The following is a 26,224-nucleotide window of genomic DNA, read 5'->3' as shown; positions in this document are numbered from 1 at the left end:
ATATCCGCATCTTTTTTTTATTTTTTATCATTCGCAATTTCTGAACTAAGAACTACAGTTATGTTTTTTTAATTGCTCAGATCCGCTCATACAAAATTGAACACCGTTTGTAAAGTAAGTTGGTTGTGTTGATGCAGTGATCTACTCCTTCATCTACCTGGGCACCAGCATTTTTGACACTTGTTTCAAATCAGAGCTCTTTTGATATCCGCATCTTTTTTTTATTTTTTATCATTCGCAATTTCTGAACTAATAACTACAGTTATGTTTTTTTAATTGCTCAGATCCGCTCATACAAAATTGAACACCGTTTGTAAAGTAAATTGGTTGTGTTGATGCAGTGATCTACTCCTTCATCTACCTGGGCACCAGCATTTTTGACACTTGTTTCAAATCAGAGCTCTTTTGATATCCGCATCTTTTTTTTATTTTTTATCATTCGCAATTTCTGAACTAAGAACTACAGTTATGTTTTTTTAATTGCTCAGATCCGCTCATACAAAATTGTACACCGTTTGTAAAGTAAGTTGGTTGTGTTGATGCAGTGATCTACTCCTTCATCTACCTGGGCACCAGCATTTTTGACACTTGTTTCAAATCAGAGCTCTTTTGATATCCGCATCTTTTTTTTATTTTTTATCATTCGCAATTTCTGAACTAATAACTACAGTTATGTTTTTTTAATTGCTCAGATCCGCTCATACAAAATTGAACACCGTTTGTAAAGTAAGTTGGTTGTGTTGATGCAGTGATCTACTCCTTCATCTACCTGGGCACCAGCATTTTTGACACTTGTTTCAAATCAGAGCTCTTTTGATATCCGCATCTTTTTTTTATTTTTTATCATTCGCAATTTCTGAACCAAGAACTACAGTTATGTTTTTTTAATTGCTCAGATCCGCTCATACAAAATTGAACACCGTTTGTAAAGTAAGTTGGTTGTGTTGATGCAGTGATCTACTCCTTCATCTACCTGGGCACCAGCATTTTTGACACTTGTTTCAAATCAGAGCTCTTTTGATATCCGCATCTTTTTTTTATTTTTTATCATTCGCAATTTCTGAACTAAGAACTACAGTTATGTTTTTTTAATTGCTCAGATCCGCTCATACAAAATTGAACACCGTTTGTAAAGTAAATTGGTTGTGTTGATGCAGTGATCTACTCCTTCATCTACCTGGGCAGCAGCATTATTGACACTTGTTTCAAATTAGAGCTCTTTTGATATCCGCATCTTTTTTTATTTTTTATCATTCGCAATTTCTGAACTAAGAACTACAGTTATGTTTTTTTAATTGCTCAGATCCGCTCATACAAAATTGAACACCGTTTGTAAAGTAAGTTGGTTGTGTTGATGCAGTGATCTACTCCTTCATCTACCTGGGCACCAGCATTTTTGACACTTGTTTCAAATCAGAGCTCTTTTGATATCCGCATCTTTTTTTCATTTTTTATCATTCGCAATTTCTGAACTAAGAACTACAGTTATGTTTTTTTAATTGCTCAGATCCGCTCATACAAAATTGAACACCGTTTGTAAAGTAAGTTGGTTGTGTTGATGCAGTGATCTACTCCTTCATCTACCTGGGCAGCAGCATTATTGACACTTGTTTCAAATTAGAGCTCTTTTGATATCCGCATCTTTTTTTATTTTTTATCATTCGCAATTTCTGAACTAAGAACTACAGTTATGTTTTTTTAATTGCTCAGATCCGCTCATACAAAATTGAACACCGTTTGTAAAGTAAGTTGGTTGTGTTGATGCAGTGATCTACTCCTTCATCTACCTGGGCACCAGCATTTTTGACACTTGTTTCAAATCAGAGCTCTTTTGATATCCGCATCTTTTTTTCATTTTTTATCATTCGCAATTTCTGAACTAAGAACTACAGTTATGTTTTTTTAATTGCTCAGATCCGCTCATACAAAATTGAACACCGTTTGTAAAGTAAGTTGGTTGTGTTGATGCAGTGATCTACTCCTTCATCTACCTGGGCACCAGCATTTTTGACACTTGTTTCAAATCAGAGCTCTTTTGATATCCGCATCTTTTTTTTTATTTTTTATCATTCGCAATTTCTGAACTAATAACTACAGTTATGTTTTTTTAATTGCTCAGATCCGCTCATACAAAATTGAACACCGTTTGTAAAGTAAGTTGGTTGTGTTGATGCAGTGATCTACTCCTTCATCTACCTGGGCACCAGCATTTTTGACACTTGTTTCAAATCAGAGCTCTTTTGATATCCGCATCTTTTTTTTATTTTTTATCATTCGCAATTTCTGAACTAAGAACTACAGTTATGTTTTTTTAATTGCTCAGATCCGCTCATACAAAATTGAACACCGTTTGTAAAGTAAGTTGGTTGTGTTGATGCAGTGATCTACTCCTTCATCTACCTGGGCACCAGCATTTTTGACACTTGTTTCAAATCAGAGCTCTTTTGATATCCGCATCTTTTTTTTATTTTTTATCATTCGCAATTTCTGAACTAAGAACTACAGTTATGTTTATTTAATTGCTCAGATCCGCTCATACAAAATTGAATACCGTTTGTAAAGTAAATTGGTTGTGTTGATGCAGTGATCTACTCCTTCATCTACCTGGGCACCAGTCTGCGAGAAGTCACTGACCTGTTCCCCCGCATCACCTGGTGCACAGTGCAGACCAGGGTGCTGGAGAAGGTGTTCGACTGGCAGATACACTGTGTACTCCCCATCAACCTATTCAACGAAATGGTAAGTGCCAATGCCATACCAACCAAACCGATGGTCAATCTCATATTACAAGTTACATGACGGAGCCAAAGTTTAGAACAGAATGTTTTTGAGGATATTCAGACCTCATATTTCTTAATAATTCAAACTAAATAGTTTCAGTAGCATATTTTATCGATCTATAATGAAGACTGCTCACGAAACTGTGAATCTATTTCTTCTACAATTCATAAATGTTGTAAGGATGTTGTTGACAACACTCCTTCCGTGCTTAATTGGTTGAGATAACAATGCAGTGCTGTTTGGTCAGGTCTACCTGCTGGTATGGTTCTGGCTCCTGTTCATCCTGATTCTGACTTCCCTCAATCTGGTCTCGTGGCTGTTCCGCATGCTCAACTGCTGTGGCCTGTGTGGGGAGTCTGTATTCCATTATCTAGAACTGGCTGGCAAAACTGAAACAAAGGTTTGCGGCAATCATCGCAAATAAGCGTTTTCATTTCATACCATGATTAACATTCCATTATGTTATATTCTTAAATGGTGACTGAATCTGTGGAACTTTTTTGAAACGCCGGATGATTTAAATCACAAAATTCTACCTTGAACAAATCTGAATCGAATAAAAGCACAAAAATGTTCAGAAAAACCCGGAAAAATTTAGACTTTTTGCGTTCGGAGTCTGCAATGAAAAAGAATTTTAAAAATCATTTTCTCAACTCTGAGTTCTTATCTAGCGAGTGAGCAATGTAAGGACTAATTGCTATAAGAACATGTCTTAAAAGAACTCACCACGAATTTCACTTTTTTGCACAATGTAGGAGCAGCGAATCTGTAGTCAGAACTTTGTTCGGTACTACCTCAAAGCAGACGGACTGTTCATAATGCATATGTTCGCTAAAAACAGCACCAAAGTGTTCATGGTCGACTTCATCGAGGCTCTGTTCGACATCTACATGGCCAGGGTGAACAAGGAGGCAGAACCCATCAAGGACACTTCATGTTCACTACACAACAACAACAAATCACCCTCCAAGAAGAGGTCCCGAAATTACACCAACACCATGGGAAAAGAGAATAAAGATCGAAACAAAGGACACACTGGGATAAAGATGTACCCCACGCTTGACAATTTTGATGTAAGTTCTAACGCGATGCTTTTTCATAGAAAAATTTGAAGACTCATTTACTAAAATACATGCTGATCTTATTAGCTTTAATTTTGTCCTTAAGTAAGTTTATTTAGCGCTTTTCCTCTAGTTAAATTATCAAATAGATCTCATAGATCTGCCATATATTTAAAAGGTGATTCTAAAAGCACGTGAATTAAGTTAGATAGATATATTGAAACAAAAGAGTTAACTAAGTAGGCTCTTTTCCAGTTTCCCCTCCCCTTCGTAAAATTACAATCGAATGCTGTTCAAAAATTGTTCACATGGCATTTTGCATGCAAGGAATAATGTATAAATTTGTTCATCTGCTCACGCTAAAACTTTTGGATTCAGTTCATGACAAGAAAAGTGATTTTGAATGGACTTTCAGATATTGGATTTCAAAAAAAAGGGGGGGGACTGGAAAAGAGCGATTGAATAATGAACAGCAATTTTTAAAAACATCTAATGGATAGGGGTGTACACTTATTTTTTTACCATGTTTTCACTGATTATCTATCTAACTACTTTGTGCGTCTAGGATGAAGGTTGATCCTGATCCACTAATTGATTTCTCCGCCTACTCGCCTTTTGGTGTCTTGGGTTGTCAAAACTTGTAGCGCTTTTGGGCATCCTTTTTGATCGGGATTGGAAAGCCCACTTTGGTTTCATCATTTTGTTAAACCAAAAAAAAACGTTAAAAAGCAAAAAATTTTCAATACAATGTTAAGTCGGAACTTGGCTCATTACACATTTAAAACATTCGGGGATTTGGCAATTAATTAACAAAAACTGGATAAGCGAGCATGGTAGAGGTGTAGTTTGCTTTGTGTAGTCTGCAAAAATAGGTTGGAAGAGTTAGTCATTACTCTTGTTAAGGAAAAATCGATTTTGAATGTTTGCGTTGTATGAAATCCTCCAAAGAGCATATTTCCACAATTTTTGTGCAATTCCGACGTTTTTATATGAGGGAAAACTTAAAATTAAAACGGTTATTTGAGATGGCTTCAATGTTGACAGATTAACTGAAGCAAATAGATCCCTTGACCAAGTCTTTCATTGTCATACCTTTTTGAAATGCTATGATTTTGACATAATGCATTTGGAGTCTGCTCACGAAAGGGCGTGTTCTTCTTCATGCATTGATCATGTCATTGAGAGGTCCTATGCTAATATGTACCGAATTAAAAACTGTATTAGTTATGATGATTCATTTTTAGCGGAGGTTTAATCCGAAACAACAAATTTGATACGAAATGCGAAAAAATTTATACGCAACATGAAAACACTAGCAAACTATCAAATCGTTTTCAGTTTTTTATATCCTATTTATCGAAAAAAAAACTATTGATCTGTTTGTAATAGAAACACAATTGAAAAACTATCAAATTCTATTTTGAGTTCTGTTGTTTCATTGACTCCTAAAATTAACCTCTCTTATCAAATTGAAAGACTAAAAAACTACCTTACATTTTAAAAATATCGAGCGACCAAAAAACATCTGAAATCAAAAGTTTTTGAAAAAAAAAACCAACGCGATATAAAAACACTTGAAATTGGTAAAATTCGGAAACCGCTGACATCGAAGATTAGAAATTCAATTAGATAAAGAATTGATCGCAAAAGTCAGGGCCAAAAAGCGCTAAAATGATTTTTCAGTGCTTCAATGAAGTGTGGGTAAAGGTTTTTGGTATAACATTGGAATTCTCAAATCAGGAAGTTTCTGTTTTCATAAAAGTTTTTGCTTGCTCTGAGAGTATTTAATTTTTGCATCAATTGTCAAGTGGGAGGTTAATAGGTCAAAAGATAATTATTTGAGGTGCAAAAGTTCTCTCGGTCAGGATGGATTAAAAGGTTATATGATAAAATTTACCGCTAGACTCATCCGACAACCCTCATCGCGCATTTTAAGATTTGAATATGTATATATACTTTTCTCAATCAGCTAAGAATTGCTAACCTAATTGCTTTGGGAGAAATCAGGCTTTAAAATTGATCCGGTGAACTATAGACCGATCAGTCCATTGCTTACATTCAGCAAAGTTTCGAAAAAAAAATATTTGTAATGATGATCAAAGTCATCGAAAAAGGTAGTCATTTGTCAACGTAAAATTTTTTGGATTTAGAAAAACTACTTTAGTATTATGCAGTTTCGATTATAATTGACCAAATGAGCGAACTAATTGGCCAAACAAAAAGGTTCTGGTAGTTTTTTGGTTTTCAAAAGAGCCTTTATTAACGATCCGGTTTTTGCGGTATTTTTATTTAAAATTTCTGAAGTCCTAGTTAGAAGATCGAACATCTACTAATATCAGGTAACCGTGTGTCATCTACGAAAACTGTCAACCGCTCAGTTTTGCAAGGCTCAATTTTGGGCCCGTTGCTTTTTTGTTAAATATAAACAGTTTTCGGATCAATTGGCGCGTTCGCAAGTTACTATCTCTGTTGGCGATACAATGACGAAGTTTACATTCAAACTTCCAAATGCCTATTTTTGTCTTTGGCAGTCGGGTTTGCTAGAAGAGCTAGATATTCCATCAAAAATTTGCTAGAAATCCAGTTTTTCTTAACATCTCGGAGTTTTTCTTGATAAAAAATTGACTTTTGTGAATCATACTGATCATGTAATCAAAAAATTGGCGAAGCTCAACGGTGTTGTCTATCAGACGTTTGTTTTCAAATACATTTCCCATTTCTTCTTATAAGGCTTACGCTAATTCTGCTATGATTTATTGCCTTCTGATTGATGGATTTTATTCTAAGACCTCTCATAGCAGAATTCACTTTAAAAAAACCTGTTTTATGGGCCTACAAAATAATTAGTTTTTCCCGATTTCAAAGGTAAACTAGCTTATTTTTTCTTTGGCCTCGTTTTCGTTTTTTTACTCAAACAATAAAAAATAATTGCCGTAGATCAGGGAGTTTGATCATGAAATTACTTTTCAAGTTCAATACTTTTAAGTTTGTGAAAAAAAACTGAAAAAGAACCAGAGTAGTTTGCATTGGTTTTTAGAACAGTTTCTGTTTAAAGCCCAAACCTGTTTTAAAAAATGAAAAAACTGAAAAGTAAAAAATTTTTATTCTACACTTATCAATTGTTTTGAACATCCATAACCCTAATAAACGAATTAATTTGGTGCATTTCATCATTTTTGAAAAGAACATTATAAAAAATTTGAAAATGGTTTTTAGTAATGAAACAGAGACACAAACTCACCAATTTGGATAAATGATTTAAGAAAAATTTCAACATGAACCTTTATATGATCCAAAAGGAGCAAACTGATGGTCTGGCGGCTGCTGATAAACATATTGGTTTGTGGTTTGTGCTTCAAAACTTTTCAAAAATTTTTTAATTTTGTCATTCGATGACATCAAGAAATAGAAAAAAATACAATCTCTTGATTTTTTAAGAGCTATACACTTATATTAAGTACGGTAGTTGATTGCGGATGGCTTTACCGATTCGTCAAAATTCTGATACTTAACAGATAAAAAGATTTCATTTGAGCCGTCTGAGTTTCAACCCGCAAGATCTGAACAAAATGTTTCATTAGTTTCAAATTCAGACTGCAATTGCAAATTTATTACGAAAAATTCTAGTTTTGCGGTAAGCTGTAATTTATCTGGAACAACAATCAGTGGTGACTGAAAAAAATAAGAAGCAGACTGAAGTAGGTTTAAACTAGAGAATTGATTTTTTAAATGCTGAATTCTTAAGTTACGCAGTCTAACATCAGACGAGCCACAAAAAAGCAAAATTTGACAAAATTTTTAAATAGTGCTAAAGGTCACCTCAAATCTTAAATGATCCGCGAAAAGGATGGTTTTGATTGGGAAAAAGAAGCAGAAGTACATGAGTATAGAGAATCGTTTTCCAATAAAACACAATATCTAGACCATGGGAACATAACAGTAATGTACAGGAGAAGAAAATTTAATTTTTATATGATTTTTCAACCTTAAGAAAGCAAACCATACCGCAGTTTGTTTTTGTATATTTATAAATATATATTTTTAATTATATATATACATTTATGTATTTATTTATACAGTTTTTATTCCTATATCTAATAATGCGGTATGATTTGCTTCTTCAGTTTGAAAATTCTTATATACATTGAAGTTTTTTCACCTGTATAAACCTTGATTTAAACTCTTGGCGGCTCAATTAAAAACATTTTATCTGTTTATTATCTGAGATTTGGCGAACAGGTTAAGCCATTCGCGATCAATTGCTGTACTTAATCTAAGTGCTTAATTTTTTAAAAGTCCGTGAGGTTGTTTTTTTTTTCTTTTTCCACATCTTGAAAGATAAATATCACCGAAAGATAACATCAAAAAATAGTTGGAAGATTATTAGGCAAAAACCGATCAGGGGATCAACAACCGCCAGTTGAATCTGTTTGAAATAGTTACGTCGTTTTGTATTTCCATTGACGCAGAACCCATCAAGGCCACTTCATGCTCACTACAGAACAACAACAAATCTCCTCCAAGAAGAGAAGGTCCCGAAACCACACTAACACCATGGGAAAAGAGAATAAAGATCGAAAAAAAGGACACAATGGGATAAAGATGAACCCCACGCTAACGCGATGCTTTTTCATAGAAAAATTTGAAGGTTCATTTACTAAAATACTTGCTGATCTTATAAGCTTTAGTTTTGACTTAAATAAGTTTATTTAGCGCTTCCCTAGTTGATACTTATTTAGCGCTTCCCTGGCAAGAAGACAACCTCCTTTAAAAAGAATCGTTATTCTATCAAAATATGATCTTTTTGCGAAAAAAAAACTTTACACGAGTCAAGTAATTTTTTTTACCAGTAGACACTTTACCACTACCAATTAGTTTTTTTTGGCGCTCAGAATAAGGTTTTGTGAAAATTTCTTAGTTGGTTATCTTGCAAGATCTTGCAAGATAACCCTCATTTGCAAGAATCTTGCAAGATCTTGCAAGATAATCCTCCTTGATCGACTAGGGTTTCCTCTAGTTAAATTATCAAATAGATCTCATAGATATGCCTTATATTTAAAAGTTGATTCTAAAAGCATGTGAATTAAGTTGGATAGATATATAAAATCAAACGAGTTAACTAAGTAGGCCCTTTTCCAGTTTCCCTCATCTTCGTAAGATTACAAACGAATGCCGTTCAAAAATTGTTCTCATGGCATTTTGCATGCAAGGAATAATGTTTAAATTTGTTCATCTGCTCACGCTAAAACGTTTGGGTTCAGTTCATGACAAAAAAAGTGATTTTGAATGGACTTTCAGATATTGGATTTCAAAAAAAGGGGGGACTGGAAAAGAGCGATTGAATAATGAACAGCAATTTTTAAAAACATCTAATGGTTAGTGGTCTACACATTTTTTTACCATGTTCTCACTGATTATCTATCTAACTATTTTGTGCGTCTAGGATGAAGGTTGATCCTGATCCACTAATTGATTTCTCCGCCTACTCGTCTTTTGGTGTCTTGGGTTGTCAAAACTTGTAGCGCTCTGGGGCATCCTCTTTGATCGGGATTGGAAAGCCCATTTTGGTTTCACCATTTTGTTAAACCAAAAAAAACGTTAAAAAGCAAAAAAAATTTCAACACAAATTTAAGTTGGAACTTGGCTCAGGGAAAACGATTCATTACACATTTATAACATTCGGGGATTTGGCAATTAATTAACAAAAACCAGATAAACGAGCATATTAGAGGTGTAGCTTGCTTTGTGTAGTCTATAAAAAAAGTTGGAAGAGTTAGCCATCACTTTTTTTAAGGAAAAATTGATTTTGAATGATTGCGTTGTATGAAATCCTCCAAAGAGCATATTTCCACGATTTTTGTGCAATTCTGACGTTTTTCTATGAGACGTCAAATGGAAGGTTAATAGGTCAAAAGATAATATGAAGTGCAAAAGTTCTGTCGGTCAAGATGGATTAAAAAGTAATATGATAAAAATTACCGCACCAGCCATCTGACAACACTCATCGCGCATTTTAAGATTTTTTTATGTTTACATACTTTTCCCAATCAGCTAAGAGTTGCCAACATGAATGTTTTGGGGAAATCAAGCGATAAATTTGATCCTACAAACTATAGACCGATCAGTCCATTGCTTACATTCAGCAAAGTTTCGAAAAAAAAGTGTTTGTAAGGATGATCAAGGTCATCGAAAAAAATAGTCATTTGTCAACGTAAAATTTTGGTTTTAGAAAAACTACTTTTTACTACGCAGTTTTGATAACAATTGACCAAATGAGTGAATTAATCGGCCAAACACAAAAATTAGTTATTTTTGGGTTTTCAAAAGAGCCTTTTTTATTGTTGATATTAAAATTTTATCAACAAAATTGGAACGATCCGGTGTTTGCGGTATATATTTTTGGAAATTTCTGAAATCTTATTCAGAAGAACGAACATCTACTAATATCAGGTAACCGTGTGTCATCTACGAAAACTGTCAACCGCTGAGTTTTGCAAGGCTCAATTTTGGACCCGTTGCTTTTTTGTTAAATAAAAACAGTTTTCGGATCAATTGGCGCGTTCGCAAGTTACTATCTCTATTGGCGATACAATGACGAAGTTTACATTCAAACTTCTAAATGCCTATTTTTGTCTTTGGCAGTCGGGTTTGCTAGAAGAGCTAGATATTCCATCAAAATTTTGCTAGAAAACCAGTTTTTCTTAACATCTCGGAGTTTTTCTTGATAAAAAATTGACTTTTGTGAATCATACTGATCATATATTCAAAAAATTGGCGAAGTTCAACGGTGTTGTCTATCAAACGAGACGTTGTTTTCAAATACATCTCTCATTTCTTCTTATAAGGCTTACGCTAATTCTGCTATGAGTTTTTGCATGCTGATTGATGGATTTTCGTCTAAGACCTCTCATAGCAGAATTCACTTCAAAAAACCTGATTTATGGGCTTACAAAATAATTAGTGTTTCCCGATACTTTATTCCATTCAAAGTTAAACTAGCTTATTTTTTCTTTGGCCTCGTTTTCGTTTTTTTACTCAAACAATAAAAACACTTGCCGTAGATCAGGGAATTTGATCATAAAATTACTTTTCAAGTTCAATAGTTTTAAGATTGTGAAAAAAAATTGAAAACGAACCAGATTAGTTTGCATTAGTGTTTAGAACAGTTTCTGTTTAAAGCCCAAACTTGTTTTAAAAAATGAAAAAACTGAAAAGGAAAAAATTTTTAATCTAAAGTTATCAATTGTTTTGAACAACCATAACCCTAATAAACAAATTAATTTGGTGCAATTCATCTTTTTTGAATAGAACATTATAAAAAATTTGAAAATGGTTTTTTGTGATGAAACAGAGACACAAACTCACCATTTTGGATGAATGATTTAAGGAAAATTTCAACATGAACCTGTATATAATCCAACCGGAACAAACTGGCGGTCTGGCGGTTGATGATAAATTTATTGGTTTGTGCTTCAAAAATTTTCAATAATTTTTTAATTTTGTCCTTCGATTACATCAAGAAATAGAAAAAAAAAATTACAACCTCTTGAATTTTAAGATCTATACACTTACATTAAGTACGGTAGTTGATTGCGGATGGCTTTACCCATTCGTCAAAATTCTGATATTTAACAGATAAAAAGATTTCAATTGAGCCGCCTGAGTTTCAAACGCAAGATCTGAACAAAACGATTCATTAGTTTCAAATTCAGACTGCAATTGCAAATTTATTACGAAAAATGCTATTTTTGCGGTAAGCTGTAAATTCTCTGGAACAACAATCAGTGGTGATTGAAAAAAATTAGATGCAGACTGAAGTAGGTTTAATCTAGAGAATTGATTTTTTAAATGCTGAAGTCTCAAGTTACGAAGTCTAACATCGGACGAGCCGCAAAAAAGGCAAAATTCGACAAAATTTTTTAATAGAGCTAAAGGTCACGTCAGTTCTTAAATGATTCGAGAAAGGGAATGTTTTTATTGGGAAAAAGAAGCAAAAGTAGATCAATCCAATAAAACACAACATCTAGATCATGGGAACATAACAGTAATGTACAGGAGAAAAAAATTCAATTTTTCAACCTTAAGAAGCGAACCACACTGCAGTTTTTTGTTTGTATATATAGGAAGCTTTTGTTTGCACAGGAAGCTTTTGTTTCGTGGTAAAACTTTATGAGCCAAAATATGACAAGAAGTCTTGGCTTTAGAGATTTATTTTTGACAAAAAAATCAGAACCATGGGATATAAATAAACCAAGCTTTTGGTGTGACAAAATTTCGACAAAAGAAGAGATCATAGTCAATCATAATCGATTATAATTGATTGAATGAGTTTTTTTGCATGAATTGTAATCAATTATAACAGAATTATAATAGAAAAATATCACGAATTTAATCGATTGAAAATCCTCTAAACACCTAACTTTGGTAATTACATTCAATTATAATGGTCAAAAAATAAAACATAATAATTCTTTATACTGCGGAGATGTTTAATTACCCGTTAAGCTTGGATGCGGGGACGTTTTCATATGGAAGCCTGCTTGTTGTTTTTTTTCCGAGTACATATTCGATTTGACTCATTGACCACGGAATTAAGTTTTTGGTTCCTCCTGATTTCTTTCTCTTAATCCTAAATATATTTATGAATTCTGAGATAATTAGTCTTTCTATTAATACTTCGTGATTTTTTTTATTAATGACTATCCTCGCACCATAAATGAGAAAAAACATAAAAACAACACTTTCCATCTGTTAAGTACGCTTCGTTCACGAACAGAGAATAAATTTATCTCTTAACAGTTTCGAAAAACAGCCCGAGTTGATTCGGAAAAGATAGTTAAAAACTTTTTTTTTGCATCTTTGTGACAAAAAAACAGATTTCAAGCTACAATCACGGTGCACGAAAGTAAATACGTTGTAAATTCTGTATTTCAGATGCCAAAATTAACGATATTTTCATAACCTTAGTGTCCTTTTTTAATTTAAAGAAAAGTTCATCATCTGATCAAAAATGCTGGTCCGAAATACCCTGTTATTAAAAGATCGAGCTGGATAAAAAACTTAATTATAAAGAATTAGTTTGGTTATCTGATCTATGTCCATAAAATACGTGTTCACGGCGTTGAAAGATTGCTGTGAACAGAAGAATGTCCTTTTCCCCCAAAGCTATTTGCCAAACATTTTAGGCCTAAATGTTTCAATTTTAATTGAATACAGGTTTTCCCAAATTATTCAAAAGAGTTCTATTGGTATGTGATGAGATTATATGGTTTCAGCAAATCAAAAAGTGAATGACCAGTTGTAAAAAAAAGCTCAAAAATTCTTTCAGCAATTCAACAGAAGCAATAGCCCTTCTAAAGTTGCATTCGATGGCTTCCAACGAAATCATGGAGACAACTCGGATGATGACTTGTGCTCTTTGCCCTCCTACAACTCACATGCACCAGTTAATGGCAGGAACGCTGTTACTCAGAGAACAAGGGATGAGCAAAGTACTCTTGGAAACCGGCACAAGTTGCCACAACGCATGCTCGTCGGATTCGACTGGGACCCACTTGATAGATCCGAGCTATGAGAAGAAAAAGATACCGAAGAACTCAAAAGAACCGAGTCTTTTCTGAATATAAAAGAACTTGAAAGCGAAAATCAATCTGATAAAAACATTATTCAATTTCAAATTGAAGTGATAGAAATAATAGTGATTCTGATAGTGATCGCTAAGCTACAATATTCGAAATAAAAACCTATTATCAAATGGCTGCTGTTTGAAATCAGTTGATAGATAAACACAAAATATCCTTCACTTACAAATAAACTCCTAGCTTCAGTAGCAAGTGAACCCACAACAGATTATTGTAAAAGTTTTTAAATCTAGATTGAGTTGTCCATTTCTACAAATCCAGGCTGGTACTTGTAGTCGTCATTTGTGGATACTTTTGTGAAGAGATAGGCCCAATAGCCCAAGTTGAAGATGAAGAAGCTCAGAGGAAAGAGAACCCTGGCTACATTATTCACCATATGTAGCGACTTAATCCGCAGACGCTCTTTTTCAGCGGCTGCTTTTGCAATTGACTTGGAGACGTTTTTGATCTTTCTCTCAGCTGATACTCGTTTTTTCTCTGCACACGGTTTGGAAGAGCACTTTTGCATTGGAGTGAAGTTGGCTGCTTTGTTGTCGGCACTCTTCTGGTTGGACTGTTTTGTCTGGAGATATTTGTTAGCAATGATGTCTGCCTTGAGGTCATCTTTCAACACAGAGTCTGTCACATACACTCTCGTTTGCATGTGTTTACTTCGGCTGCTTGTGATGCTGTTATTGCTATTACTGCTGATGATATTGCTTTGGGTCTGCTCTGCTCTGTCAAAGACCGGTGAACACATGTTTTGAGTTTCACTGTCGTGATGAGGGTGGATTTGACTGAATCTTCCAGCATTTTTTTCTAAGTTGTTCGGGTGAAGTTGCTTCACTCTGTCTCTGCGACGGAAGGGCTTCCCGTTTTGCTCTTCAGAAGGATTCAGGCTGAAATAAATAAAAAGTATTTACTAACGTCAATATAGTTGATTGGTTGAGTGCCTTTTTTTACCAGCTCTCGAAAATTCCTGCGGCCACCTTTAAAATTTGGCCGCCGTTTCTACCAGCAAAAAGAGGGTCAAATTAATTTTGTTTCAGCCGTAAAACTTACTTGATAACACATGACTGTGTTGTTGTCTGGTCATTTTCTTGTGCTTCACAGTCTGAATTGGCCACAAACTCACATCTTTTTGTGTCCCTCAACGGATCTTTTTCCTTGTCCACTTGGTCCAGCCCCGAGTGGTTCTTCTTCTCAGCTCCTCCCCTCCCGTCTGCCTCGGACATCTTCCGCTTCTTGTCGTCGGGTGTGGCTGCGATGGCACTGTGAGTGGTGAAGTCTGAGAGTGCGAACTCGATCATGGCGAATATGACGAACACGAAGCAGGCCCACAGGTAAATGTCGATGGCTGTCACCTTGTTGTTCACATGTTTCGCATTCTGAGAAGTGCTCTGCGTGGCTAGAGTCAGCATCGTCAGCACTGTGGTCACCCCTGAAATTAATTGCAAGCTTGAACTCACAAACAACTATTGTAATTTTAACTTACTTAGAAAAGCTAGCTAAGTCCACGCAACCTTCCAATTGAAGACGGGAACGTTCGTTGTAAACTACTTTGGCATTTTGAGGTGAAACCAATTTTGGTAGCTTAGAAAGAAATTATCTCCCTTTCTCTTAATCTGGACTGAGTTAACCGGAGAAGGGGGATGGCAATTATGACAAGGTTAAACTATGTGAGCGTAAGCGCGTTAGCTCTTCCATAGGTTAATTGTGCGTTAGAAGGTGCAATGAAATCTAACCGGCGCTGCTTGTGGCTACATTCTTTGATAACCACTTTTTTGGACGAGCTGCAATTAGAAGTACCAAATCGACATCCTGTACAAAATATTTTCCAAAATGCGATTATGCTTTCAAATTTTATCAACAACCTATTTATTTCTGCGCCGAACACAAAAAATGTTATTTGTCCCAAATTTGCCAAATTGGTCATCTCTAAACCCCTATAGCTTCACAAAGTATGATCACAAGTGAAATAACTTTTTAAAATTGAGCTTAAAAACACAGTCAAAAGTGGCTAGTTAAAAAGGTGAAATTTGTCTGGAGAAAACAAAATCACCACGAGCAAAAATATTCCGTCATTATCTCGGAAAGTCGAAACAAAAATTGAGGTTTCTGCGTGTTGCAAAGGATCTATGAAACGCTTACAGTCATAGTCCGTTTCTGTTGAATAGATCAATAGATCAACTGCTTTTCCAGAATACTCCAAACAGCGGTGGTTCGGTGTTTTTGGAAATATATTTTTTCACCCTCATTCAGATGAGCTCAGCTTTTTCGAGCTCTGCCAAAAACCCTAAGTTAGCTTTATTTATCAAAGAGCAGTTCTGCAGTGCAGTATATTTCTGGACAAAAAGCCTTTCTCAGCACTTTTGCGAATGTTTACACTAAAAGTTAAGCGTATCTTGGAGCATGCTGACCTTCTTAAAATAAATGAATAACAGCGCCAATGCGCCAATGCGCCTTGCGATAAACTTCATGGTTAATCATCAAAAATTGATGTCGAAAAGTAGACAGAGATGAATAAAATTTTTATTCAAGAAAAAAAATACTTTCTCAGCATACGTCTGTTGCATCTGCTCCCATAAAGTTCAAAATAAAACAAAGAAAAACGCATAATTTTTCCAAAGGGCGGATTTAGGGGGGGGAGGGGGGGGCAGACGCCCCTGGGAACAACCGTGAAGGATTTGACCCCTTACCGACCCAAATGGTCCCCCTTTGAACTATTTTGAGATATCCATATTTGGTGACGGACCCTAAAATTTTTCTAAAGGCGCCTTGGGCGCCAATATACACTAACTTTGAGAGGGGAGCGCGCGCCAAAAGAAAATCGTACAAAAAGTGCCTAGAAAGTGCCTAAAAACGCTTTTTTTTTGGCCTGTTTTGGTAAAATTTTCTGCGCCGATTTAAAAAAAATTAAAAAACAGGCCAAAAAAGCGTTTTTAGGCACTTTTTAAGCAATTTTTGGGAATTTTTTTTTGGCGCGCGTATCCCTCTCAAAGTTAGTATATATTGGCGCCAAAGGCGCCTTTAGAAAAATTTTAGGGTCCGTCACCAAAAATTTTAGGGTCTTTTTACAGCTTTGGGAGAGCTCGGAGTTTTTGCTCGACCTAAAAAAAAAAGGTCGAAAAAATTTTTCGTATTTTTTTGAAAATCCGCCCCACCGTCTCGAGAAAATCCTACGAAAAAAACTCTATCACTGTTTTTTGCATAGCGCTTGGAGGGATTTTTTTGGCTGTTTTGGATAGTGTGTGAAGAGATTTGAAAAAAATCAGTTTAGAAAGTTTTTTCATTTCATGAAAAACTCATCATTTTAAAAAAAAATAGGACTACTCCAAAAACCAAAAAAAGGCTGTCAGAATAATTAAGGTTTCAGCTTTATACAAGCAATTTTGTTGTGATTTCACGAATATGAACTGAATTAACTATAAAAAGTGAAAGTCTCCGCAGCTGGTTTTCATCTAACTGAGTTTTTGCGCTTTTCAGAACCTTTTTTTAGATAAAAAGTTTTGTTATTTTAAAGTTGTGTTTTTTATTTCAATTTCTTCAGTTTCTCAAAGTCAGCGCTACTCCATGAAAGTTAAAAAACAGTTGGAGCATGGTTAGGATGGATTTATTAAGACCAGTTAGCTTGCCAGTGTTCGGGTTGGTTTTTTTTCTTCAGACAAATTTCGACTTCTTAACTAGCCATTTTTGACGGAATGTTTTTTATCTTTCAAAAGATATTGTTGCCCTGAGCTTAGATTTGAAAATACCTGTGATAATTTTTTGAAAAGTTATGGGGGTTTAAAGATTGCCATTTTGGTCAATTTGGGACAATTAACGCGCGATATATTTTGGACTATTAACGCGTAAGCGGAGATTTAATCTGTCTTAGAAATCGTTCCAAATTGGTTGAAGGAAGCTAACTTGCCATAATTGATTCGTTACAAGGAGCTAAATCTATTCTTTTGTACTTTATATGGCGTGTGGGGAGAAATCAAACATTTTGTCGATTTTTTGTGTCGACCAAATTGATTTTCCGAAATCTCCGAAAGCATTAAAAAGACCCTGTTTTTGTCAAATTTTCCGCGCCGCAGGCAAAAGTTTAAAAAACCGGCCAAAAAAGGCATTCTTAGACATTCTTAGGCCTTTGGGTCCGTAGGGGGTCGAATCCCTGATAAGAGCGTCCGCCCCCCCCCCCCCCCCACCTAAATCCTAAATCCGCCCCCCCCCACCTAAATCCGCCCCTGGATTTCTTCACTTAAATTCAAATTGCCAGCAGAAGCAATCACATCATTTGTATCGAGGACTTGATAACAAAATTAAATTTTTAAAAAAATAGAGCATTTCCCGATCGATAACGGAAGAAGTTGGCCCACTGAGAAAAATGTGCGCAATGAAAAGAAAGCAAAAAGAACGCCGCTTTTCTCTAAGGTAAAGAATTTGCTATTACCGAGATCAGATTGACCTAAAACTGATTCGCTTACATAAAATCACTGTTCCCGAATGGCGTGCGGCGCGACATGGTGAGTTCGGTGATTCGGACCGATGAACCAAGAAAACATCGAATTGTAGGGTTGGTTGTTTTCAAGTTCGTCGTTACCACTCAATCGGCAAAATTTTCTCCAGTTGAAAGTTTTCAACTGAGGAGAAGGAGTGACGTGACGCACTCAATTTTTGGAAAAAGGAAGAGAACAAATTCTCGACATCTGCTCGCAAGAACGTTTTTTGATTAAGTATGGTTTTTGCAACCATATTTGAATTCTTGCTAGCCTCAAATTCTTGATACTTGATTTTGAGGGAATATTTGTGCGCGGGATCATTTTTCGACATCCGAAAAGTACTGTTGCCTCGATCTCAAACTTACAAGGATTGATTTACTGTGATTACCTTTTGTAAAGTTATGGGGGACTAAAGATCTGTGAACGCATAAGAAAAGATTTCATTCATCTTTAAAATCGATGCAAATTGAGTTGAGGCATGATGCTATTTGGTTTTAATAATACTGTGAAGTTTGAAAAAAAATGTATTGGTTTTTGATTAACTTAGCGGGCAGTGGATGGGTTTGAAAGTTTTTTTTGCCAAATTTCAACCTGATTTTTCAGAAAAACACTACTCCACAGACTTTGAAAAGCAGTCAAAACGCTTAGAACGTCAAATTTATACAAGCAGTCTTGTTTAGTTTTACTGTTCTAATTGTTCCGATATTTCACAGAAAACTCGGAAAATTTATGCTTTTAATTTGATTTTTTTAAATTCTTTCTCCTGCTTCAAATTTAAAGGATATTGTTGTTGGGAGATCACGTTCGAAAAGATATTGATTTTTTTTTATAAAAACAAGGGGATTTGAAATTTTCCAGTCTGGCTAGTTATGAATAATTAACGAGCGATGTTTTGCGTTCTTATAAAACGCTTAGGCGGCAAATTACAGCGATCCAAGTCAGGAAAGTTAATTCTTCTAATCATTGAAACAGGCTTGCTCGTATAATGGCAAAATTTCAAATGTTCTGACTGACAATTATTTGGTCTCGATTAGCTTCTGGTTAATGAAATATTTGGAAACTATGATTTTCAGGCTGATGATGTCAAACTTTAAGGGTGTCAGGACTATTTGCCAACTTTCTTTGCATGAAAAACTGTTCTATGCCATTAAAAGGCCTTATGCCATTTTTCTCTGCATGAAAAACTGTCCTAGGTCGTTTTGTCTCTTGATTGGCAATTCTGATTAGTTATTTGAATTTCAAATCGAGTAATTTTTCGGACCAGCAAGCGCTAATTGTATAATCAGCTTGTTTCAAGATATAAAAGGACACTAATTCAAAGTTAAAATGGCTTAAGTTGAGCATCGAAACCAAAATTTTTGTCAATTTAACGCAAAAAAATTGTTTGTTTTCCTCAATGAACGCGTTTCGAACAGAACAAAACGCTTCATTTTTTTCTGAGTTTCCGTCATTGCTTTTATCTTTTCTCTGTCAACACACAACATAATTACGAATAGTCAATGTGGGCGAAGAATTTTTCATCTACACAAAAGAACGCTCATCATTGACGTACATGGTTTTTTAAAAGATAATTATGTAAAAAAAAATTGGACGCTATAGATGCACGAAATACAGTTCACATAAATGCTGACTGCTCGCCGTAATAGCTGGAGATGATGTAATACCTACCACAAATGAAACAAGCCGCGCTATTAGGCCGGGAAACACTGAGGCGAAGCAGATCTTAATCAAATAAAACAAGAGACCAGGCAGTAGCTAGTACTTGTCAATAGCAATATAATTATCCACTTGTCTCCAAGAAGCATCAGGCAAAAAAGCAGTACAATTATCCTTGCCCAGTCGAGCAGCAATACATAGAACTCTGAATTGTCACACACAGTCTCAGTTCCATCTGTCCCAATCATTAGAGATAGGTATTTTAAAGTTCTAGTGGATTAAACAGATTTCTGTTCATTCGACAGTGGAATTTTGTATCCTGGACTTCATTGACCGGGATAACGCTCATGCCTTACAAGTACAGGAATCTATTTGCTTTTGCGACGGTATATTCAATCTTTGCTTGATGCCTCTTTACTAAGCTTTTACTGTACACATTCAAATTGGCGGTTTTTAACTACCTCGCATTTTTGAGCTTATTTCAAACGAAACTGGACCTATTTATGCAAACTTACTTCCTGAAAGCTACTTTATACTTTCTCGGACATTGTGCTGCCATCAACAATTCTTTGTGGTTTTATTCGAGCCACCGACAATGCTTTTACAAATGCATATACTGTCTTTGATCACAGGCAATTATCTTCACCTCTGCCAAGCTGTTTCACGCAAAAGGAAAGAGCTGCGTTTGAAAAAAGCTGATGAAAACAATTGCAAAGCAAGATTGGCTCTTCAACTAATACCGGCACTAAATTTTGTTCCAACTTAATTAGTCAAACAATCGTTAGAGAACATTGTTGAGAAAATCGAGCATGTGGTTGACGATTGGATCTCAAGCATTGCAGACTAAATCGACAAATTTGTGTCATACTTACAGAGAAGCTACTTGAAAAGGGGAAATAATAAAAGAGAAAACTTGACATCTTAATCATTATGAGTATCTGGAACCATTCCTAAGTAGCAGCGGAAGATTTGATCCAAACGACAAATTCCGTGAAAGATTGGCTATTCGGAGTGGCCGCGTTAGTTCAAGGTAGTCAACCAAACTTTTACCCTTTTTCACCTTTCCTCAAAGGTGCAAATGGACTTCACTAATCAGAAGGTTAAAATTTTGAAGGTTTTTGCATAGTTTTGTCCAAAGTATGGGCATGTTGTTGCAATTTTAAATGATTTCTATAAAATCGTCATTTTTTTCATTATAGGTACCAAAGAGAGTCCATATTTTGGGAGGAGGCCATAGAGACTAATTCAGCAAAAATATTGCTCCTTCACTCGCTCCACCTCCCATATTGGGGTACTCAGTACGATGGGTTTTGGAGTTTCATGATATCAAATTAAAAATTTTGATTCATTTGAGTTTTTTCATCTTGATTTTTTGACTAAGAATGCTGTGGTCTAACATCTATGCTGAAGAGTATGTTTTTATTTTTTCACACATGTTCTTTCACGACAAGGCATGAATAAAAATGAAATATTAGAACCCATGAAAGAAAAAAGAAATCATTTGCATAGTCTCGCGCTCTTTTCCGGGCTCTTTAACAGTTTTCCGGGCTCTTTCACAGTTTTGTGGCATCTTTCCCTCAGAAAGAGCAAATCATACTCTTCAACAGTTAGAACATAGTTGAAGATGGCCTCGGGCAAAAGAGCCGCACTCGGTTTTGGGTTGTTCAATTTGTTCTTGCAAGCTTTAACCTCATTTTCTTCTAGCACATGTTTTAATGAATCCGCATTTTGTTTTTGTCAGCAAAATATCTTACATAATTATGCCGACACTATAATCTACCATAATATCATGAAATCTGGGGCAAGTTTTAATTATTTTTCATCTGGGACAAGATGGCTTTGGACAAGTTGTCTTGTAGTTGGAGTAGGACAAAATGGGCTGGGACAAGTTGACCTAGGGAAAATGACATGAGACCAATTTTAAGTAGTCATATTTGAGTCGTGGGTGGATTTAATAAGACCAATTAGCTTGCCTCAATTCAATTCAATTCAATTCAAATGATTTGTAGGTCCATGACAAACATATTTAGTCTTCATACGCAACCTTATAAAACTCTTCCTTACACCATAAAAACTGATGCATATGTGAACAATAAGATGTGCTAAATACATCCCTTTGTAGTTAATATTAACTTGCAAGGAGATAAATTGAAGATGCAAAAATATGCAAATAAATCTTCAATTTTTTGTCACTTTTCTATGTAGAAAAAGTACAGTAGGATCATTCACGGCTTAGCCTTAACCTACCAGCAGTCTTGTTTTCATTAGGCCACGCCTTTCTTTTGTATGGGCAACTTTATTTAGAGCTATGATGAAACAGAATAGCCATAAATGAAACTGGGCTAAATATAGCTTCCAACTTTTTGACGTATGGTAAGTGCCTCACTTAATGCAAAAAATTGAAATCAAACGAATGAATTCTGTCGCAACGCGGGCGCAGCGTTCAAGCTCTATAATGATGAAAGGAGCACTGCTTGCTGAAACGATAGTTAAAATGTATTGGAAAAGTACAGATATTATAGCCTCTCGTGTTTCGTTTAACGTTTATCATAACTAGCAGGCCATCTTTTAGTATTCGATTAGACCATCCGTAATTTTCAATCGACACTTGGAGACACTAATTTTCTAAACTTGAAAAAAAAACGAATACAGTTAGATCACTTGATATCTAGACATATTCAGTGATAAAATGTTTGCTGATCACGCCTTGTGACATCAAATTGTGAGCCTTTTTTCAGGTTTCGAATGAAATTGTAGCGATATGATCAGAAGAATCACTGAAACGAGCGTAAACAAAATTGACATGAAGGTTCTGACTAAAGCCAGAGAGCATATCAAAACGAGTTATTTAGCTTAAGGATTTGAAATGTTATTTCGCCCTTTATTGCGCAATACCTGCCATTATACTGTCGAACTCAAGGAAACTTTGTTCTTTTTGAGTTCATATGGGCATGCTGAATGTAACTTGTTGCTAAACCAGGACGTCTTCGAAAACCCAATATTTCAATCTAGCAAAGAACTTGAATCAGCCAGTATGTCGTATAAGTGTTAATTCGTAGTATAAAATGTTAGTTTCATACTGCTGTTTTGTCTGCGGCTTTCTGACGTGAATTGGAAGCAATCGCCTGTCGCTAGATTGACAAGCTCTGGATCTGATTGTTTCCAAAGCAACCAACTACCTCCCCTTGTCGTAACAATTTGGGGTCTACAAAGAAATCACCTGTACAAACATCTTGATTAGAAAGCGACTTAATTTGCTCTGACGTGACTGCGGGCAAAGTTTGTTGTGATAGGGACAAGTCAAATACTTTCATAATTGATTTCGAGGTTGTTCGAACGCCTTGTTCAAACGTATTTGCAACTCAGTGCTTGACACTTACTTCGCTTGACGTGCGGGCAAAGCCATGGTGGAGACTTTCAGAAAAGTCAGTGAGTCTGCCTTAATTTCAATTAACCTTTCGACACCTACGGCCATCGAATTTGGCAACTCTTTCAAGTAGATCAAACGAAGTAAAGTAACGATCTTCAGGTTTTTTTCGCAATGTTCAATAGATTTAGTTAGGTTAGTCAGTAGGGGAAACTCATTAGTGTTTTCAGTGCGTTGGAAGAAGTTCAAGTTCAAATACAATTAACTCTAACTGCAATAAGAAAGACTGAAAAAAAAAACGTTTCTTTTCTAGCTCCAATTAACAATAACAATTTCTTAAACAGGCAGAATTATATAAATTGTCCTTGGACAAGTTATATATAAATTTATATAAAACTCAACTTAAAAAAATTAACTTTCAATACATGAGAGGCAGCTTTGTGTTACTGACCTAAGCTAGCTCTCGCCGGAGTCGCTTCCAAGTTGATCCAGAAGATAGTCCAGGACAAGATGACGATGAGTGCGGCTGGAAAATACACCTGGATCAAGTAGGCAGAGTACTTGCGCTCCAGAAAAATGATAGTCTGAAGAGTGCTGAAGTTGCGGTCCCCGTAGTTCATGGCGAATTCAATAGAGCTGGTGCCCTTGAGGAAAAATCCGAGGTGGTCTACGTTGTTATTCTGCTCGTCAATGTAGATTGATCCTGTGCCGGGGAAATTGGCCCAGTGGAACACGACTTCGGAGTCATCATAGCCGAAACTAGACAACATCATCTTGCAGTTGACAACATCGAATGGGAAGAGCAACACGTTCGGAGTGCAGGGGGTCTTTAGTCTCACTTTGCGGTTGAACTCAAGCGACTCTCTGCCCCTGATGATTATGTACTGTTCCTCGGCACTGTAGAGCAGGTCACGCACGAGGAGGAAGTAGGTGTCCGGGTACCACAGCTGCTCCGGCAGTTTTCGCCCAGTGATCTTCAAATCCTTCTTCATTTTCTGCTCTTTCAACCGGATGTCGTTCCAGAACTGGACCAGGTAGAAGTCAAGAGTGATTTCACTCGTGATTTCTCGAAGGCTCTCTCAAAACAAAGCACAGACATATAAAAATATTTTCAACTTCTAACCCTAACATGATGTTTATTTTTATGAACAAGAAATGCATGATTTTAAGGTCTTAAAAGTTTTTCTCCGGCTTTGAAAATTTTACATTATCGTACGGTTTATCATGTGTTTGCGGCAATAAACATGCTTTTATTAGAATAAAACAAGGGAAATGAATCTGATAATATGCAAATTATCCCACTGAACAGTGTCAGTTCAGAGTGTAGGTGGGATTTCAACTTGAGTTGAGTAACAAAATTAAAAGCGCAAAGGAGAACAAAAGTGGTAAAATGGTAGTTCGGCCTTCTACCGTTCATTTGTTTGCTTCTCGACTGGGGACAAAGCCTAGCTCATTTAGTTAGAGACAGAAGGGGTAAATATCACCCCTGAGTTGTACTTTAGGGGGTAAAAACAGGAAACTAGACATTGAAAACTGTTTCAGAGTGAGATAGATGTCACGTAAAGTCCTTTGTGTGCTTCTAAATGCCGTCTAAATTGCCGGATACATTCATTGGATTAATCAAATGGTGTGTTTGGAAACACAGTAGGAACATAGGACTGCTCGGCTGCGTCAAAATGCATGGATGATTAAAGTGCGACTGTCAGAAGGGAAGGCAGGGCAGTCTCACGGTGTCTTCTTTTCCCACCAAGATGGTCTTCACGTCGTAGGAGGGGAATGAAGAGGAAATAAGGAGGAGAAGAGGGGATACTTCAAATTAGCAGAGACTATGAATTTAAGACCCCCTGTTGCCGGCACTTCTCAAACAGGAAAAGTTCAACTCGTTTCAATTGGGCAGTCCCGATGGCCTCCTTTTTCGCTGTATGTTACCCTATGAACCTCAAAAACCCTCAGTGTCCACTTTTCCAGCATCCGCCCCGTTCATTCTACCTACCTGCCACAGGGACAGGCGTAGATATCCATCCTAATCCTAAATCCCACCATTCAGCACACGTAGCTGCTCTCAAGCTCTAGTTGATGGGAAGAGGTGATTGTCACCATCTCCGCTTTAGCCGATGGGCTGTAACAGACGATGATAGTTAGGCAAAATTTGACAACTAGGTCAAAGTGCATTTCTATAACTCAGTCATTGTACCATGAGATGAACAATATGTCATGCAACAGTTCACTTAATCTGAACTTAACTAGTTCTCACAGGCGGGTCTAATTGAAACTGGGCCGTCAAATGGATCATTGGAAAATTAGAAAAATCAGCATGAATGCGAAAGTTGGATAAAACCTTTTTTTGACTTAAGCCATTGCCACGCCTTTGTAAAAATTTGAACTCGAAAAGAAAAACAAAGATTACTTTCCCCTCTGAATCGGAGCCTTTCATTTGTCCAGGATTGAATCTAATTCAGTCGAAAACGGGGAATCAGATTTTCAAAAGTGAAATGAAAACCTGTTGTTATTCAAATTTAGGTTAAAACAAACAAAAAAAATATTTTTCAAAATGGATAAATTTTGAAAAAGTAAAGGTTAATTAAAGGGCGGTTCAATCAGTGAAAAAATTAAATAACGAGAACTAATAACAGCTTTATTAACATTAAAGTTATTGTAGAATTGTCTGGAAGTTCAGATCGAATTTTCATACCATAATTTTTTGAGTTTTTTTATTCGAAGCCGAGTATTCGCTGAAAAGGTTTTAAAATAATGAAACAATTGACCCTTAAGAGTTTTCTATGAGATAACCAGAATAGAGCGAAAAGCCCCTTCAACGTCACAGCTTCTTCCAGTCTTTTAACGAAATGGTTGGAACAATAAATTTAAAACCAAGTTCGCATTTTTAAGACAATGAAACAAATTGATTCATATATGAGGACAAACCGCTTCACCGTTGATTTGATTTATCAAAAAAGTAAAACTAACGAAATGGGAAGCTTATAATGCGTTTTTCACAAATTAGGCCATTAAAAGTCATAACATGTGTTGGAAAAATTAACTATGAAGTTTGTTAGAATTTTTATCACGGAATGAATCTTTAAGTTGTGCTTTTTACGCTAAATCAAGTATCAAATATAAACTTTTGACAAGAATTGTCGTATCAGGGCAAAGCCCTGATAGTTCTGACTGCCTTTAGATGTCTTTGGAGCATTAATAGCATGAAAAAATTGAATGTATAAAAAAAAATTAAATTTTTTTTTGATTGTTTGTGAG

General features: G+C 35.8%; 2 protein-coding genes across 2 annotated transcripts in view; one reads left to right on the top strand and one right to left on the bottom strand.

The window, feature by feature from the left end:
* Nucleotides 1-13,437, top strand: part of LOC134845483 (innexin unc-9-like) — a 50,338-nt gene extending 36,901 nt beyond the window's left edge. The window contains exons 5-8 of the mRNA XM_063862381.1: nt 2,585-2,739; nt 3,029-3,181; nt 3,537-3,854; nt 13,171-13,437. Coding sequence (XP_063718451.1) covers nt 2,585-2,739; nt 3,029-3,181; nt 3,537-3,854; nt 13,171-13,416 — 872 coding nt within the window. The 3' untranslated portion in view covers nt 13,417-13,437. The remainder of the gene's footprint in view (nt 1-2,584; nt 2,740-3,028; nt 3,182-3,536; nt 3,855-13,170) is intronic.
* A 264-nt stretch (nt 13,438-13,701) lies between these two features.
* The window catches only part of LOC134845473 (gamma-aminobutyric acid receptor subunit beta-4-like), a gene marked incomplete in the record, with an annotated part of 81,067 nt that continues 68,544 nt past the window's right edge, over nt 13,702-26,224 (bottom strand). The window contains 3 exon segments of the mRNA XM_063862369.1: nt 13,702-14,361; nt 14,525-14,903; nt 23,421-24,047. Coding sequence (XP_063718439.1) covers nt 13,713-14,361; nt 14,525-14,903; nt 23,421-24,047 — 1,655 coding nt within the window.

This window comes from Symsagittifera roscoffensis, chromosome 1, assembly GCF_963678635.1.
Source record: "Symsagittifera roscoffensis chromosome 1, txSymRosc1.1, whole genome shotgun sequence".
NCBI lineage: Eukaryota > Metazoa > Xenacoelomorpha > Acoela > Convolutidae > Symsagittifera > Symsagittifera roscoffensis.
The sequence above is the reverse complement of the archived record's forward strand: the minus strand, read 5'-3'. Positions and strand labels throughout refer to the sequence as shown.